At 38.4% G+C, this 20,263-nt stretch overlaps 1 protein-coding gene and 1 long non-coding RNA gene across 2 annotated transcripts; one reads left to right on the plus strand and one right to left on the minus strand.

Annotated features, from left to right (window-relative positions):
• Positions 1 to 1,583: 1,583 nt before the first annotated feature.
• LOC113747711 (uncharacterized) lies at positions 1,584 to 3,723 on the minus strand. The gene is made up of 3 exons (XR_003463829.1): positions 3,592 to 3,723; positions 2,087 to 2,273; positions 1,584 to 1,742 (listed from the first exon to the last, which is right to left on the minus strand). It is a non-coding gene; the product is annotated as an uncharacterized LOC113747711 (long non-coding RNA).
• On the plus strand, positions 3,657 to 16,838 carry kcna10a (potassium voltage-gated channel, shaker-related subfamily, member 10a). The gene is made up of 2 exons (XM_027288515.1): positions 3,657 to 3,781; positions 13,470 to 16,838. Exon 2 carries the CDS (start codon positions 13,615 to 13,617, stop codon positions 15,316 to 15,318), a length of 1,704 nt encoding a protein of 567 aa, XP_027144316.1. The 5' UTR covers positions 3,657 to 3,781; positions 13,470 to 13,614; the 3' UTR covers positions 15,319 to 16,838.
• The last annotated feature ends 3,425 nt before the right edge of the window (positions 16,839 to 20,263 follow it).

Genomic DNA, 20,263 nt, shown 5'->3' on the forward strand with positions numbered 1-20,263 from the left:
CTTATATCACAGTATTAACGCACATACATCAGGATTTTCTAACTTTATGTGACTTTTAAGGCATGTCAACTGAGAACAGATGCCGTCACCAGTCAGCTACATGTGAATTTCTATTGGCTTAGTGAACAAAGGATGAATGGATCACATCAATTAACCTAGTGACTCACACTAAAACACATAAGCTACTCCTCATTTATTCCCTTTTTTGTTAACTAGCTGCACTCGGGTCTCCATGAGCAGACATGCAAATGTCTGTGTATGCTAAACTTGGATTTTTTTTTAATTGAGCTGCTTCACAGCTTTACAACTTTGATGTTGTACATCTGTAATACTGCTGACTAAAAGTATAACATAACCTTTAAACAATGAAAACCATTATGCAAATCATCTTACATCACCCCTTTATCTTTCTAAGCTGAATATCTTTTTATTTGGCTTTTTGTTAAAATAAATAACAATTATAATATAAGCAAATAAATCTTATTTTAATTTTGGTAGAATAAAACACTGGTTTCAGTTCTACTACTTCTTGATTTATTACAGTAAAAACAAGTCAGCAGTATTCCATTAATAGCCTGGAAACACACACCAAAATAAACGCATTTATAAGAGGGAAGAAAAATCTTCCCTAAAAGTGTGTGGATGAACATGAACATGAGTCCATTTGGAGGTAAGGTTGTTGTGTGTCTGTACATGAATGCACACCATAAAGAGGAAACTATGATACCCACTTCATCTCCTCTCTGTACCTCCACCCACTCATTGCTCACAGACATGATATAGGGGGGCTTAAAATATCCCACCAGCATAAATAATTCATAGATTCAAAAACCTGATCTGCCATCCCTCTTGGTCTCCATTTTGCTCCTTTTTTTGTTTCTCCTTGTGCTTCTGTCCCTCTTGATATGTTCTATGTGTGCAGGAGTGTCTTTACTCTTCTGACTTGCTGGTTCAAGTTGGTTTTATTGGATGAGTAATTTTTTTTTTACCTTCCTTTCCTCATACAAGAACACTGTAAAACATGGATTTGCAGATGTGGTTTCATAGGCCCACTGGATACACACACACTAATCGTCTCTTTGTTCTTGTTCTTCATACCTCTCAGTGTATTGATCAAGTATGCATCAGAAGTGGATTACATAATAGGGTGGTGATTGGAGAGCATTAGCAGTCGATAGTTACTTAGCTTTAGTAATTGTATGTCTAACTCAAGGGTTCATTTACTCTCTCTCCATCTGTCTGGTCCCCTGGACCTGGTGTTCAACAATCCAACATATATATTGTATGTATGTGTATGTGTATGTGTATGTGTATATCCATCATCCATTATCTGTAACCACTTACATTCATCAGGGTCACGGTGGGGCTGGACCTCATCCCAGCTGACTTTGAGTGAGAGGCGTGGTACACTCTGGACAAGACGCCAGTTCATCACAGGGCAGTATGTGTATATATGTACAGTATATACATAAACATATAAAGATATCAGTACTGGATTAAGGCAATATATGATGAACAAGTTTAGGCTTTTTATTCCTCTGACAAGAAGTAATAATATTAACCAAAGGTGCCAAAGAAAAACACTGCAAACCTGCTGTAATTTAACAAACTTGTGCAAAATCTTCTTCTTCTCCTCTCCCTCGTCCACTTTGTCTTTGTAGTTGTCTCCCCCTACTCCCTTTGGCCTATTTTTGTGACTCTAATGGGAAAACAGAGCAGAGACAGACTGCTGGCAGTAGCAGCTATGGGAAAAACAAGAAAAACACAGAAGCGTGAGTGACTGAGGGAAGAGCAGGAGATCAGGCCTGTTGAGACACGCAGTCTAGGCTTCCTGGAAGAAAACAGCCCTATGAATATGGATTGAGATGAGGGAAACACACATAAACTTTCAGAGTAATCCAGGTTTGTGTGGCTGTGTGGGCTGCAAAGCTAACATACACATTGCTGGTTGTGGAGTATGTGTAATCTAATGACTTTTTGCCTGTGGGTTTTTCTTGGGATTAGTGCATCCTCACCTGACAATCAAAACTGACCCTAGACAAGTCACATTTACAAAGATAATATACATACCTAACCAAAAGCTTACATGTGAGAATTAAGGCCAGAAGAGTGAGCAAAGTGGGTGTGCAGTTCCACAAGAAGCCTGCAGAGGGAAGCCTTTCCAAACTTTGCACGACTCCCTATGCGATTCAGCAGAGATCCATACTCGGTCAGTCAGGAGCCAGACAGTGGCATCTCCTCCCCCAGCTCCAGGGGTCAACCAATGGAAGTGTCTGTGCCAGAAACATCAATTTAAACAGTGATGATGGGAGATTAATGACAGTAATCAATGCAGTGAATCAATGTTATTCAACTATGGGGAGTTTACCCTTTTGGCTTGTAGGGTCCATATGAAATGTAATATAAGTACTTACTTATGGATATGCAATAGATAAAGTGGTGCAGGTGGAATTGTCATAAGTGAAATGTCTATATGGATTAGAAAGCATTAACTGATAGGATCACATTCAAATCCATCTTAGAACATTTATATGCTCACATGTACATTGAGACAGTTATTGTTAAGTGTAATTGTTCCCATATTGACGGTAAAAAAAATCAGTTCTCGTTCTGTGCAATACAGCAGTCAAATAGATGTCTATTTTTTTTATTCTTCAAAGGGGAACTCCACTGATTTTACACAGTCTGTTTACAGATCTTGGAGAGTACTACCTTTGTGGCTCCTGTGGGAGCTGCGTGAAGTCTGATAACTTGCCTCAAGTGATGTCACTTGAGTAAGCATTGGTTTGTTCTGAAGACTACAAGTTTACAAATACAAGAACTCTGGAGGCGCATGCACCTTGTCTCTGCTTTATACTGGTGGTTCAAGGACACAATGGCACACCCAAATCTGTGACTGAACTGATGGCAGTCGTGGGTAATGTAGGCACCGGATTCTGTCAGGATCTCTTCTTCGGCAGATTAATTTTTTTTATTTTTTAACTGTCCATCACGAGTGAGTGCAATGCTAATACTAGTCTAAATACAAATTTACCACCTTGTATTACCATTCCTCTTTCTCGGCTAAATAATTAAGATGATGTGATTTGTCTAAGTCAGACTGCTCAAGCCTAACATTACCTTCAGCTACACTTTAAAATCCATTTTTGTACAGACTTCCATTTTTGCCTCATTTCTTAGGAAGAAATCTGATCCTAACCATGGACAGAAGCAACAATTACAGCCACCAGTAATGCTTTCATTGTAAATGGACATGACAACAAGTCAGTATTGTCTCAGACAGACTTGTGGAGCTTGTTGTGACAAAAACTTGAATGCTCCTTGCTTCAGCATTGTAATTAGAAATGAGAAGAGAACGTTATCATGACTGATGGTGGCCAAGAGAGCATAAAGCAGCCTGGCAAAGGTTAGGAAGCAACCTTTTGAAATCTCTCTCTCTCTCTCTCTCTCTCTCTCTCTCTCTCTCTCTCTCCTCTCCTCTCCTCGAGTTAAAGCGACACAGCTTTGGTTGGAGGACGAAGAAAAACAGGGATTTTGCAAGCGGGGAAATGGCCAAATTAAACGTAACCATGCTGTTGTTATATCACTCACACATCTGTCCCCAGGGTGATTGGCCGGGGCACCTCTGCAGTGCCTGCTGTCTGTGCGGTCAGCCCGGGGGAGACAGGACGCGCGTTGTGGGGGGAGACAGTGCGCACTAACCATGCCTCCGGCACGGCCCGGAGACCCAAACTTTCACCAACAACGCCCGGAAGTTCGTAGGATCGTGACGGCACTCAAGGTAGGCCGCTTTCCTCTCCTCCAACAGCCTGTTAGAGCAAGTGCTACAGGTTTCTGTGGGATGCGTCTTTTTTAATCAACCAGTTGCACAGTCGCGCTGGCAGATCTCTTGAATGTCGCCGCAGCAACAGAGAAATCACAGCTTTCCTCTTCATCTAAACTCGTTAAGATGATTTAGTTGCCAAATAAACGTGAATAGGAAAAGTTTGGACTCATGGAAACACAATAAAATGAAAAAACGCATGCGTTATTCTTTAAATCAAGGCGAAGTCTTCCATTATTCAGGACAAATCTCTACTTATGTTGCCCGTCTCTCATTTAAGTGAATAAAAGGTTGCATATTTTCTCAATAGAATATTTCCAGCTCTGCCTAAATCAGAGTTTATACAAAACATTACTCTTCTCATTATGTATTCATTTTCCCCTTTTCCATCCTAATTGGTTTTAAAGATGTTCAAGGCTGAGAAAGGCCAGCACCTCCACTTGTCTGGAAACAGACAGGCCAGGCATTATGAGTTTCCATGGTGTTTAATGAGGGTAGTGTGTCATGTAAGGTAATGTCATGTAAAATAATGATCTGCAATGTGGTTTATACAGCTGTCAAAAAAAATGTAATGAAGTAAAAAGAAGGATGTGTAACTTTGAAATGTATGAAATGGAAAGCCTCAGGTTAAGAGCTCCACTTATTACTCCCTGCCTCCGGCCAGAGCAGGTGAGGTGCTTCTTGGTCAATGTGCTGCTGCTCCTATGCATGTCAGAAACACTGAATTATGGATGGGCTGGAATAATCCGGCCGCAGTTTGACTTAAGAATTCATGCAGTGTTGCTGTGTTTACCTCTGTCTAATGCAGGGCATGTGCAGCCATCTATACACACAATCCTCTTTGATTTAAGTTAAAATTATGATTAATCTAAATTAAGATTCAGGGGGTCCTTCATTCCCTCTTTGCCCCTCAAAACTCCTCTGGCTCTCCTCCACCCAATTGTGAACTACCTGTAAGAGTAGAGCTTAAAGTTTGTTCAATTAAATTTTTTTATGATGAAGGAGTTCTTTTTTTGGTGGCGAGACCTGACAAGAAGTGTCTTTAAACAGAATAAAACTGCAGGAAAATAATGTTTTTCATTCATGGTGTGTTTTGGTATCTCTGTGTGTGCGTTTGTCTGTTTGTGTGTCTGGATATTGTGCACTTGCTTGTTTGTACGCCACCTGAGATTAGTGTCACGTAAAAGAGAGTCAGACCAGATGGCTATATTTTCCTCATCTGGATCTGGTACAAAAAAGGCTTTTTTAAAAACCACACAATATTCCTGTAAATGAGACAGACTTTAATCCCCGCTGTGGAGGAAGAATGCCAGGTTGGGATGAGGGATGGAAGAGGAGGGTGTGATAGATAGTGGGAGGGATGACAGTGCGTCTGTTTTCACTGATTTTGAGGACACATAAAATGATAATATTTAACCTTTTGTCTGTAATTTATGAGTAAATAACTTTCTCACAATGAGGAGACATTATAACTGTTCCTTTCTGTTCAGTTACCATCATTTCAGGAATCACGAGAATCAATATCTTTACAAACAGTTCACTCAAAAATCATGAAAAGCCCGAAAACAAATGGGATCCTACATGAACGCAATATATTCTGTGAAAGTAAGAAGAGTTTTCAGAAGATGTTTCACATTAGAGAGTTTCCCTTTTTCCTCTGTGCTTTTTCCGTGGTTTTATGTTGCCAGGGCTAAATTGAGTGATGTCACACATATGTTCATATGGTCTCACCCATGACCAGTATTAGACAGTTCTCAATCTCATTCCTCCAGCCATAAACCAATCTTTGTAGGTGCCCAGTTGGCTGATATCTGTTTGGATGTCTTTCATATTTTACCTTTTTGAATTTCTTTCTGTGTCATAGTTTTTAATGTTTCTTATGAAAAAAAAAGCCACAAGATAAGACACATTCTCTCTGTACTAAGTGTTGATGGGGTTTTGATCTATAATTGGTTCACCAATCATGATTCAGCAATATTCAATTCAGTATTACGATGACAGTTGTTAATCAGATTTGATGAAATGACACCCACACACTCCTGGTGAAGCAGATTATCAGTTTTTGAGTGTTGAATTCACTAAATAAAAACTAAAGATGCTTTTTAAATTTTGATTGTTGCTAATATAGTCAGAAAAAAGCAAGAGCATAGAGAAAAAAGCATCTTTTTTTTTTAGTGCATGACCTGATATGCTATAAAACTGATTCTGTCTTTTGGGCTTTGGTGAGGTTTCTGCTTGTGTGATGAGTGTGTAACAGTTTCATTTATGTAGAGACAAGACCATGCTTGCACATCTTAATCTTTATGTCAAGTAATTGAGGATGTCAAAGCAACAAGAGATGTTTTTTTTTTTTACCTCAGAACTAACAGTCAATGTTAGTCCGTATTTGGAGGTAATAAAAAAACAATATAACTGCATCACAATTGACTTATATATAGTAAACGGCTTTGTACCTCAGATCTGACATGCATTTTTTTCTAAAATCAGAATATTAGGCTATAGCCAGTGAACCAGTCAAACAGCATTATTAGGTTTTTAACTTGCTGAAGGTCTACTATAGATCTGAATTAGAGTTAATGCATATTTTAGGGAAAGGCTCAAGCTTGGTTGGTGGGTTTTATTTTGCCATGCAAGTGAGTGGCACTTATATCATAATAAACATCTCCTCGATCTGTTGATTTATACCTCTCATTGAATAAATGTTGATAAGCCCATAGCTGCCTTCAGTCTGAAGTGTCTGAACTATACCTATTATCTGCTATTTATAGATTCTCTACAGGAAGTTTTTGGTTTATTAGGAGGTTGTTGTTGCTGTCTGCGGTATGCTTGCATGTGTGTGTGTGTGTGTGTGTGTGTGTGTGTGTGTGTGTGTGCCTTGTCAAAAGGCCAAAGGAGGATTATGGTCCCAGCTGCTGTGCACTGACTTGGCCTGGAGCCTGCAGACACACCCATGTCAGCATCAGTAGCTCTCGTCTTATGAATGCCTCACAGAGGCTGCACACAGACCACGAATCCTCTCCAGACGTATGGAGGAGGGATGAGTAATAGACAAAAGTAATATTTAGATGTTGTCTAGCCTATTGTCAGCACATTTCAGCAGAATTTTCTTTAATTCAGTGTGATGTGCATCTGACATCCAAAATTATAGTTTTCACACACACATGCTCACACTCACACTACCATATGAACTACATTACCCAATGGGCATTTGTCATTTATATTTCAGTAAATGATTTACAAACTTGAGAAATGAGATAAGGTTATGATATTTGAAGAATCTGTTATTCAGAAAATAGATATTTATGATAAAGAATCTACTTTAATTGCCATCTGTCTGAAAATGTTTATAAGGTTTGTTTGTCAGTGTGTGTTTTTGTGTATCTGCATACTATGTAAACACTTTCACTATACTGTATGTGTGTGCTCTTAAATATATTATTTTCCCATTAAAAAAGCCACATGGTGGCAACAAGACCTTTGTTTCCTATGAATTATATTCATACACAACTTTTCTGCATTAGTATAGAAACATCCATCCATCCATTATCTGTAACCGCTTATCCTCATCAGGGTCACGGTGGAGCTGGAGCCTATCCCGGCTGACTCTGAGCAAAAGGCAGGGTACACCCTGGACAAGTCACCAGTTCATCATAGGGCACACATTCACATCGAATTCACAACAATTAACCTTTTAAGTGCATGTCTTTGGACTGTGGGAGAAAGCAGGAGTTTGCATTAAAATGTAAGCAATGTAAATAATAAAATAAATAAAAAATAAATAACCTGAATTTAATATTAATATCTGTGATCAATGGAAACTGACTGTATGACTGGAAGAAGTGGTGTGACAATGACAATTTACTGAAAAAGCTTATTTGAAGCTCAGATATTCAGTTCAAAGAATCAGTCCATCCGTTACTTAAGGGCATGATATCAGGGAATGTCTTCAATTTTTTGCATTTTTTTGAAAAAAGTAACTAAAACATTAAATCTGTTATCAAATTCATCAGTCATTAAAAGTAACTAAAACATTAAATCTGTTATCAAATTCATCAGTCATTTTTGAACGGTGTTTTTGTTGTTGCTCCTTAACTTGAAACTTTAGTTTCCAAATAAGGATTTTAAAAGACATAGCAGTTAGTTGTCAGCAAAGATGTATCTGTACGTTCGGTATGTTCGGTCCAATACATCAAGTGACTGAATTTGCATTATTTTTCCCATGTTGGAGTCTGTGTTTGTATGCCTATCCATGGTGGCTTGCTAGTATCTATGTTGATCTGACAGAAGAGATCCCTCGGCTTATAGCAGTGAGCTGCCCAGCCTGTATTAATCTGCTTAATAGGGTCAAAACTCTGCTCCAAAAATACCAGCTCTACCAACCGCTGCCCTCACATAGAAACCCCACACCACATCACAGGAGCATAACAAATGGTCCAACATACAGGGTCACCTATATTGTATTAACTGTAAATTGAATTCTTTACACACAATTAAAAGTTTATTGTAATGCCTACAAAATTTACTGAACACATTTGCAGATACATCAACTGTGCTCAGCTGCAAACATCTGGCACACTGCAGATTTATTCTTGTGAATATTATTCAGTAAACTATGTTGGAATTTGGACTTGGAGTTTGTGATGAGGAAAGTGAACAGAGATCATTTCAGGTTAGTTTTTTTAAGCAAGAGGCATGTACAAGTAAAACAGCTACAGCAGAGGTAGTTTTAAGCAGATGTGCATCATAGTTTAACAGCATAGTATAAAGTTTACACAGTGTATAGTTTAGTATAGTATTTGGTACCATATACCTCAGTGCAGTACAGTATAATATATCAGTATGTAAAATCAGATAGGGTCAATAAAAGGTTGGAAACTTGGAGACTAAAAACCTGAAGGAACAAGAGGTAAATTTCAGCCCTTGTTTCCAGGTGACTGATTAGAATCAGATCTAACAAAAGCAGGTCTACAATGATTACAATGTGGGACATTCACCAGGATCACCTGCAAGCAAACGATCACTTGAAACTTTAATGAAACCTCTGAAGCCTCGAGCCTGAGTGGAATTACTGTGGACACACATACACACACAACAAACCCCAAAACACACTTTAAATCCATAAAAACCTAATGTCAGAGTACAAGGTTTGAGACACTTAATGGATGAAATAAACTGTATTTGTCCCAAGCTTGACCTCAGTACCTTTTAAACGTTTTATGCTTTAAAAGGCCTGAAGTTGGCAGCCTTGTTCCTCCTTAGTTAACAAAGAGCTTTAAATTTAAATAACAAAATGGTAATGTGTCTCTTAATGGGGAAGGGCCATAAATCAGCTCTCTTGGAGAGACACAGTTTGTGTGTGTGTCTGTGTTTTGTGTGTGTGTGTGTGTCTCATTTTGATGATAGAAGTTACTTTAACTTTATCTCAAATTTTTCTAAATGACTTTATATTGTTATGTGGAAACAATGCATGTGCATGACACAAGTGATTATCAAATTATTATATCAAAGTAAAAATGGTTAATTGTCAGCAAATGTTATTTACAGTGTTTTGATGTAAGGTAAATATTGGACATAGGCATGCATGTCGCCCAGCTAGCAAAGGATTGGCTTGTAGTTAAGCTAAATCTGCCTGAACATCTGTCCATGTTTACACAGCGGTTAGCTTACTGAAATGTACAGTAGCTCAGCAGAACATGCAATACCATATTTCTGATCCAGATTTACATATTGTTCCACGTGTAGTTCTATTTTCTACCAACTGTGTGCAGTGTTTGCCTGTATTGGTTTGAATTAGAGGATGGTATTTAGAAAAAGTTGTTATCTCATGGGTTTCCTGCTGTGACTCCTCCCTCTTTATTAATAGCCTTACAAGAATAGTTGGGTTGGCGAGGGCCCCATATGACACCTCTGTTTTCACTGTTCTAACACGAGTCAAGGTCACAGCACCTCCATAGAAGCATTTTGCCCTCACTGCTGCAGAGCACAGCTGCTGTTTTTCCATGAATACCTGAATGTATGACAGTATGTGATATACTGTCATAAGTCATCTTAATTTAAATATCTGATTATTATTCATACATTTTTCTTTTCTTTTGCATTATTTTGAGTTGTAAGCCCTGTTAACCCTGAAATAATTTCTTTGACCACTAATATGTTAAATTATTTAACCAGACAGCCTGCTTTTTCTTTTTTTTCTCTCTCTTTAGTTTTATATGTGTAAGTAGGTGAAAAGAGTCATCTTAAAATACAGCATATAATCAAAGAATATTTAGTTTACTTGTGCTTAAATGTCAATATTATTTTTTTCTAGTATCCGATCATTAATATAAACAAATGTACAGTATGCCATCTACTATGGAATCTAGAAAAAGTTCACCAAGTGCACAACATCTGGATTCATTTTATATCCTGACTCAGAGAGTCAGTGTTTATGGTAGGTTCTCATTAAAATACTTCTAAGGCTGAAAAACATACAAATTTAGATTCTTGCAGGTGTACTTTTAATTCATAAATCATAAGTCAAATTGAAGGGCATAAAACAGAATAGACAAATATTAATGGAAATACAACAAGACATGTTGATTAAACGGCGCTGACACAACCCTCCATAGTAGTTGTTAACACATGTTCTAGTAATAACAAGAGTGGAGTGGCAGCTTCCTTACATGCCTATGTGTACAAATATGTTTTATAGCATGACGACACGGAGGTATGGTCGAGTGTGTCACTTCATGGAATTTGACATAAGATAATCTATCACAAAAAATACTTTGGGGCCCCTTAAGAGATTAAATTTCACCTTTTTTTTCCTGCACTAGTGATATCAAGATACTAGAGGAAGATATTAGCCTGAACCTCATTAAAAATGGATGTTGTCAAGGTGTTCAGCTTAGGAGCTTATAGTTAAAGAGTTGAAGTGAAAGGTGGAACACTGTGTGGGGGTGAGGAAGTGAGCTTTGGTTCCTGTGCCCATGTCACTCTCTCATCATTTGTTCCTCCCCAACATGTTGAACATGTTAATGAAGTTGTTAAACATCAATTATTTATTGTGATACTGTAAATAAGTCAGATATGTACACGGTTTGTGTGCATTTGTGTGTGTGTGTGTTGAGTTAGCCAAGCATGGAGGAATCAGAGGATCTAATCGCACCGTTCCAGTCTAGAGGGCCTTGAGTACATCACCCAGATCACTGGGAGATGGCTTATGGCACACACGGCCACACATACACTCACACACACACACACATAAACACAGACACACTTATATACAAAAAATATCACTGAAGCAATATTTAATGCCGGATTTTTTTTTTCCTTTTGCTTTTCTTTGTATTTCTGTTGCCTGTGAACATGCTTTCTTGTGTGTGAATGTGTTCGTGTGTGTGCATGAACATGCTTTCTTGTGTGTGAATGTGTTCGTGTGTGTGCATGTGTGCGCATGTGGCCTTTGCCCCATCTCTAGTTTCTACTCCAGCATAAGGTTACCCAGTGTAGTCTGTGATAGATTAGTCATTCTGATGCCAATTGAGGAGGTAGCTGAAAGCTAGAGCAGTCACAGGACTTGTAGAGGAAACCTTTTCTTATTCCCCTGCTTTTGCCCTTTTGCAGCATACTGTGCACACTGTATGCTTCTTACTAAGGAAGGTAAGGTGTATGTTGCTTGTTTGCTTTTTATACTGAACATCTGAATTGTATCTTCCTTTAGAAGGGAGCACCCAGAGCAGGTTTTGCATTGCAGCTTGTGAACTTTAATTACTAACACTAACACATGTCTTGAGTCAGATTTCACTCTGTTTTGTAGGAGATCTAACCTAAACCAAACATATAATTCTTAACAGATCTTAGTCACTGTTGTAATTTAAGGTAAATAGCTGAACCAGTGTGCCTGATCTGATCTGTTTTGAAACCCATTCATCTTCTTGGAGAGTTAGAGCAGTCATATGTCTTTCCATTACTTTCAGAGACAGACATTTAAGAGTTGGAAGTTCTTTCTGTTACATTAAGCAACATGAAATACTGATGACCTACTGAATTATTGGAAAAAACATTAGGAATTGGTCAAGCAGAGCAATATGGCTAATTTCCAAGTATTGATCTAAGAACAAATGTCTTGTCAGTGCATTCAGGTTTGCAGCTGCTATTTTAGAATCATGAGAAATTTCTTGTTGCTTGAAGGGTCAAATGATGTCATTCTGGCCATGTGGTTCAAAGGGAAAGCAGTGGAGGGGAGGGTTTGATTTGATTTATCTTTTTAGTATATGAATTTCATCACATATTTTCCAAATGATTCTCTTTTCAACTTCAGTTACTGACTTTCTTTACCTCTCATCATCATCTGTTTCCTATGCTGTTGATAAACCACTTTCATTGTCATGGCTGCTCTCTCATCATCCTGTCTCTCCATCCACCCACCTATCAACTCCCATTCTCTCTCATTGTCACTTTCCTTCTTTTTGCGTTCTGTCCTTCTGTCCACCCAGTCCTTCCACCCACATCCGTCTTCCCAACAATTTTCCTGTCATCCTCCTTATTCATTCAGCCGACCCATCTCTCTCTCCCTCTCTCTTTCTCTCACTCTACCCCCTCTCTCTCCCAGCAGGATTGGTATCACTGGCAATGGTTTTAGGTGGTGACTCATCTCTGGAGTCTTTAATTAAACATCTGCAGGCATCAGCACTAGACCATACACACATGTACAGTGTAAGCACACTGCACAGATAAACACAGACAGACGTTTAAATAAATGAATTTACACTAATGCATGCACACCGCACCTCAGAAAACACTGTAATCTTTATGGTGGTGCAATGTAACACAGGCTCGGGTTAATTTGAGTGCAGAAACAGACGGCAGAGTGGATTTCTAGAAGAAATGAAGTGGCACAGTGCAGTTTAAATGTGAGCCCTGATGACGCTAGGCCCATGCTATCATTGTACAGCCGGTTAATTATGCACTAATGTATGCATAGCCCCAGTTACTCTGCACTATCCTCTCCTTCTACCTGCATTGGGGTCATTACAAGGCGTGTCCCTTTCCTTTAAGCAGGTGCTGTTTACATGTAACAATGACAAATAATACATGTAGGTATGTGTCTACATGTATGGCAGTCAATGTATGACCTGGTTGATAAAAGATATTGTGTATATAGAGGATATTAAGAGTTGAAAAAGCTTTAAAAAAGCTTGAGAGTTTATGCCAACAAGTGAAAGATATTTTAACACATAACAAATAAGCCCATTAACTACCTTATGTTCAAATACTCAATTTGTTTTTATGTTTGTTGTTTTTCACAGTTACATGACTCATCACAGTGTCTCCACAACAGACTGTGGAAAGAAGTAGCAAGGAGTTTTCTACTATGTCTTTCATTAAAAAAAGAGTAACATCTTGTGTTACTGTTATAATCTTCTCTTTATTTCTGTCTTCTAGCTGTCTTCCTCTTCTTTCTTCTGTATCTCCCTCTCTCACTTGCCCTCTCACTGGTGGTTTCTAGAGAAATGGCTTTCTAAGAAACAGAGAGTCATAATGAAACGTGTACTTCGTCATACACTTGGCACCTGATGGCAATTAACAGACAGATAAAACAAACCCTTAACCACTGACAGAAACACACTGACTCTTTCTCTCTCTGACTTTCACCCTACAGGTGTTGGAGAGAACAAAGAATAAAGGAGGCTTTTGACTTGTCCTGTTGAAGTAAGTGCTACTGAAGACTGGCTGCTCTGGTACTCCCATCTGTCCATCTGTCTTATCCTGGGGTCCCAAGGCTTTGCACTGGCTGAACCACAGCCATGGAGGTGGCGCTGGTAGACTTTGAGAGCCTGGTTGACCTCAATGGCAGCCTGGACAATGAGGTGGACACCTTTGCAGATGAGACCACAGCTCTCACGGTGGACATGCCCCCAGAGCACAGCCAAGGCAGCAGCTTCCTTCTGCGAACCGGTCAGCTGTCCTCCCATGTGCCCTCCTGCATCTGGGAATCCACCTCATCTTCACCTCCTCCACTTTCACGGACACGAAGAGTATCCCAATCCCCAACCATGCCAACTCCAAGCAGACAGGGGCGCACTAGCTGCGCCAGTATGATCTCCAATTGGAAAATGCTGCTAAACAGTGAGGGCACCAAGGACAGTGAGACGATCTTCAGCCGGCTTGCTAAGGAGTGTTGTGAGGATCTGTTTGTAGACAGACGAGGGCTTGATGATGGAGACCAGAAAGTCATCATCAACATTGCTGGCCTTCGTTTTGAGACACAGCTCAAAACCTTGGACCAGTTTCCTGAAACACTGCTTGGAGATCCTTCGAAGAGGATGGAGTACTTTGATCCAATGAGGAATGAGTACTTCTTTGATCGTAACAGACCCAGCTTTGACGGGATCTTGTATTACTACCAATCAGGGGGTAAGATCAGACGTCCAGCTAATGTACCCCTGGATGTGTTTGCAGATGAAATTGTATTTTATGAACTTGGAAGTGAAGCCATGGAGCAGTTCAGAGAAGATGAAGGATTCATTAAAGATCCTGAGATTCCTCTACCTGATAATGATGTGTACCGGCAATTCTGGCTGCTGTTTGAGTATCCAGAAAGCTCAAATGCAGCCCGAGGTGTAGCACTGGTGTCTGTATTTGTTATTGTCATATCCATCATTATTTTCTGCATGGAAACACTGCCAGAATTTAGAGATGACACTGACCCAATTCTGCCCACAGTGTTTCAGCCTTTCAACCAATCTAGAATTTACTCTTCTGTGTCTCCGTCTGATATAAAGACCACTTTTACTGATCCCTTCTTCCTCGTTGAGACTGCCTGCATTGCATGGTTCTCCTTTGAGCTGTGCGTGAGATTTTCGGTCTGTCCTAGCAAAAAGGATTTTTTCCACAACCTCATGAACATGATTGACATTATATCCATCATCCCTTATTTTGTTACGGTAATTACAGAAATGGTCACAACGACACAGGAGAGTACAGGACAGAACATGTCTTTGGCCATTCTGCGTATCATCCGTCTGGTTAGAGTGTTTCGTATTTTCAAACTGTCACGTCACTCCAAGGGGCTGCAGATATTGGGACAAACTCTGAAGGCCAGTATGCGTGAGCTTGGCTTGCTCATCTTCTTCCTCTTCATTGGAGTCATCCTCTTCTCCAGTGCTATCTACTTTGCTGAGGTAGATGAGCCTGAGACACAGTTTGTCAGCATACCTGATGGCTTCTGGTGGGCTGTGGTTACCATGACCACTGTAGGCTATGGGGACATGTGTCCCATTACCATGTGGGGTAAAGTGGTGGGCACCTTGTGTGCCATTGCAGGTGTGCTGACCATTGCTTTACCTGTTCCTGTCATTGTTTCCAACTTCAACTACTTCTACCACAGAGAGACTGAAGGAGAGGACAAGATGCCAGGGTCAGATGCTGCTGAGAAGAGCACCAAAAACGGGAGCAACCCCACGCTCAATAAAACTAATGGCATCTGGCAGAATGACAAAGGGAAATAACTGTAGGACACAATTAAGAAAAGGGACTTTGCCACAAAGCAGGAAATAAATATTAAATACGAGAATATGGAGGAAATTAACTGCTATGATTTTCCTCAACTGATGGTGTAACAGGATCAGTGAGATAAAATGTTTGTACCTAGTGAAAATTCTGTTTTAAAAATAGGATGTGCTGTACTTACCTCTTTTGTGTCTAATTTGACACTTTGAAAATAACAAAGAAGACAAGAAGAAGAATTCATAGTGTTCATATTCAGGATTGTATGTCAACATATTTCAAGTCTTTGTGTTAGGACTCTTACTTTAGTTGCAAATCTCCCATTGTCATAATTCAGAAGTATATTATAAAGCATATGTTACTTTTGGTGTTATTTTCATTGTCTTGGCCATTATTCCTATTACTTATAACATTTTTCACACTGGCATCACTGAGGTTTTAGGCCACAAATACTCATGTATTTGTGTATTTGTAACATGTGTTAAAACATTGTCTTCAATGGGCATAAAACACAAGCCTGAGACAGGTTTAAACTCATCAGATTTAATGGAAGAAAAAGAGTTAAAGAGTGCAGTTAAAGGTCACAATCTAAAATGTTTATAGGATTATATCAGTTAACTGTATTATAGAGCCATTTCTTGGTTCAGCTGATGGAAATGACCTTTTTGCTCATCAGATTTTTATGATGATTCATGGGTTATGGAAATGTGAAACATGTCAATCTGAACAACTGTATGTGTATGTGTTAAGGTCACACTGAAGGGGATATTTTTATTAGACAACTGGAGCTTTTTCATCTGCAAAAATATTGTTTAAGGCTGTATCACAGCACTCAAAAGATGCTGCCACAGTCAGGAGATGACTGTACAAAAACATAACTGATAGGACTGATGGCCAGTTCTACACAGATAAGACCAAGGCTGTAAAAAAAAAATACATAACAAAACCAAAAACACAAAAAATCTCTCCTGTAAGTGTTGTGGATGAGTAACTTCTCTATTAGTCCTTCTGTGTTTATTTATTTAAAAATGAATGTTGTATTTATTCATTCTCTTTAAAGGGTAGCATGAGTAAGAATCCTCCACTATTGTTAGCAGTCTAACTGACTCCACGCTATGTATTATAATGGAGTGCCTTAAATTATGTATGTATTTTGGGATACTGTTGAATTTGCCATACATAATCTTACAGTAATACCTATGTTTATCATGCAAATATGCTCAGTATTTTTGATTTCAGCTTGGTTGAAAATGTTGAAGTTGTAACCTCTGTAACCTCCATTTGTTTGTGAGAATTATTTTCCAAAGAAAAAATGCATTCTGACCTAAAACACAATTTAACATATACAGTGGATCCCATATGTTCATTAGGTAGATACTATTCTTTGAAATTTTGGATTTCATTTGGTAAACATAATCATTTGTCTCCATTAGTGGATATCTTATTTAAGAAGGAAAGAAGAACCCATTCAGTGACACCATGATCAGTAAATGATTAAAAACAAAACAAAAAAACAAAAAAACAACAACTGAGAAATTAAAAGAGAGAAGGAAGAAGCCAAAGAAAATTGCTGAATAAATGGGGATAAAAGGAACTTGCTACAGGGCCAGGGGACATTAAAGGCCAAAATGTCCCATGAGCTGTCTTATTCTGGAGAAGTCATTGTAGATTATGCTGTATCAGTGTAATGTACGAGTGGAATGTTTTATGAGTGTCTCTTTTATAACATGTTTTCCTATTATAAAAGAAATCTTGGAAAGTAAGAAAAAGTGACTTGTTAAATGAGTTCCAGGAATATGATCTTATCTCAGAATAGCTTTAGACTTGTGTAATGTCTGAATTTATGGTGGAAGATTTGATGAAACTAAGATTATATGCATGTGTATGTGTTTTCTGTCAGCTTCATGGTGATGATGACACAGTATGATGTCAGTTTTTATGATGGAGTTAGTCCCTTGTTTGTAAAGTCAATGTTGTACAACAAATTCAGAGGCAGACTGGCCTGAATTAATTACCTGTGTCATCATGGCAACAGCAGGTTAGAGTTTATTAACCCAACAAGACCATTACCCTGTGTTTGTATTTATATGTATGATTAACATTTCAGTATACAATTTACTGTAATGTATGCAATATAATCTGGGATTTGAAATCACCTCATCTCATGTTGTATGTGCTCTGATATGTTAATGGAAAAGTGTGTGTGTGTGTGTGTGTGTGTGTGTGTGTGTGTGTGTGTGTGTGCATGAAAGAGGGAGAAATGGAGTCATATACTTGTATTTTATCACCCGATATTGGCTTTTTGCAGACATATGAGCATACAGTGTATGTTATCCAAAATGCAGCAATATGAAAATTGGGTCCAGAGAACTGCAATTTATATAATACTGAGGCAATCAGCATAAAGTAATAGAGAAGAAGCAATTCTGAGCGATGTAAACTAGAACTGGTCTACAATGTATACGTAAAAATTACTTTACATTTAAGTTAAATATTCTTCTTAGGTTATTTGTTTAAGAAAGCAGCTTTCTAAGCACATTTACATTGTCATATTGGTGCAAAAGTGGTGCACAGACAGCCTATATTTATTGGCTATTCATGGGCATTCAGTGAATTTTCCCTCTAAAACAGGTATCGGTATCAGTCTCGAAAACCCAATATCAGTCTGGCACTAGTATTTTCTCCCTATCTCCATTGGTGTTTCCCTTCAGGGAAGACTTCGTCATTACCTTCAGTAACCTGTCTCTCCTTTCACTGTAATGTTAGTGGCTTACACACACACACACACACACACACACACACACACACACACACAAACACAGATAGAGGTCACATCAACAAGGAATGTGTGGCAGTACAGTGACAGATAGAGGTCACATCAACAAGGAATGTGTGGCAGTACAGTGACCGTATAACTGGAAATCATCCAGATGACAACAGGATGCCAGTCTCTGGTTGACATGAAGTAGTCTGCAAGCTGTTAAAGCTAACTAGTTTCACCTGATACCCATCTCTCTGGACTCACTTCAACACCTTGTCTCAGGTCAAAAAAGGCTCCCTTAAATACCTGAAGGACTGAATTGTGAACTCCACATAGTGCTGTAAAACATTGCATTTTACTTATTATAAAATACATAATCTCAACACAGGGATAAGATTTGAAGATTTCTTTATACCAAAACAATAAAAAATCTTTCATCCATTTTCATATTAGTAGGAATCAAGTGGGCAAAATGGAAGATGCACAGTAATCAGGGAATAGTAACCAGAGCACTGATAATGTTGTTGATGTTGTCTGACGGCAGCAGGGTTTTGTTGGAAATACATGTATACATATTAATTTTGTTACATTGCTATAATCAACCAAATATCTATTTATATATTTATGTTTTAGATGTTTTTAGATGCTCCTAAATATACTTTATGTTACAGAACTTTAAACTTTCTTTAATCAATTAGTATGACAGTAAATAGACCTAGATGCAGAAAATCCTGTATAAAATGTCTAATTAGCAATGCAGATTAAAATGGACTCACAGGCAACTTTAGAGCTGCATTTATTCACATCGCAACTGTTATTATGCAGAGTTGGGGACAATTACACAAACACTGTGTTTCCAACATTTCAGACTGCTGCAAAAGAATAATACATTTTTATTTTTTGACAACTTGTTAACTTTTTTTCAAAGTGCTGGAGTAGAACCGATTTTACTTCCTCCTGGATAACCTGACAACCGGAACCCTAAAGTATGAATGAATGTATGACCCAGATTATTACTTCATGTCTGTAGGAAATGGCGGTCATCCAAGGGCAAAGAGCGAAAACAGAGCTGCCAATGAAAAGAGAGAAAGGCGGGCTATATAACACTTGGGAGGAACAGAGCAGAGTTCACACACTACCGGGTCTCTGTCAATAGACTATCAGCCACATGGATAGGTTACAAGCAGGTCCGGAAAGAGGTTACAGTTGAAATAGATCTCTGTCACACACATAAATCTGTATGTTCAAACACACAGACAGACACAGACACACTCCAAATGAAAGCAGAAATGTGTGTGCAATAATGATCATGTGTGTAATGTAAAGTAAAATAAGAAAAGGCCTTGTTTCTGTTCAAAGTATATTGTTTAATTTAACAAAGGCCTTTTTCCCTAAGGCAACTTGAATATTTGAATCTGTAAGAGTGAATTCAGACACATGTTCTCTCAACATTAAAAAGGCTTTTGATAGAGAGAGATATAGAGTATTAGATTAGATGTACTTTATTTATCCCCACCACGGGGAAATTTACTTGTTACAGCAGCAGAGGAAAGTGTAGCATACACTACAGAATTAGAAAGAGTAGAAAGGCAAAAAAAACACAATAAACAGACAGAAATATCTATAACCTACACAATAAACACGAAAAACAATCAACCTTCAAAACAGACAAGTACTGAGGATAAAAGTGGCATGATATATAAAAAGAGTGTTGTAATGTAAAGTGACCATAGTGTAAGAAATATTGCATAGAAAGTGATCATGATACAAATAATAATATTATTGCAAGAGTAGTGACCATAATATAAATAATATTGCAAAAGTAAGTGACCATGATATAAATAATAACTGCAAGGTATAAATGAAATAAAATAGAAAAAAATTGCAATGAGACATGAACAGGAGACTACAACACGATCAGATGGTGCAGGTGTTGAAGGACAGCAGCAGGGATGAAGGACCTGTGGAGTAGGAGAGAGTTATGATGCTTTGATGTCACAAATAAAGTGTGTTCATTCATCAAACATGCCATTTCATTGCCAGTATTGATAGCCTGGAGGATGGAGAGATTGTGTATGCTAACTGTCCTGGTTAGTGGCATGTATTTATTTATTTTTTTAAAGATTTTTTTGGGGGGCTTTTTATGCCTTTAATGATAGGACAGCTGAAGATAGACAGGAAGCAGG

This window comes from Larimichthys crocea, chromosome XV (genome assembly GCF_000972845.2).
Source record: "Larimichthys crocea isolate SSNF chromosome XV, L_crocea_2.0, whole genome shotgun sequence".
NCBI lineage: Eukaryota > Metazoa > Chordata > Actinopteri > Sciaenidae > Larimichthys > Larimichthys crocea.

Coding starts and splice junctions, on each gene's coding strand:
- kcna10a (XM_027288515.1), top strand. CDS start 13,615: ATGGAGGTGGCGCTGGTAGACTTTGAGAGCCTGGTTGACCTCAATGGC.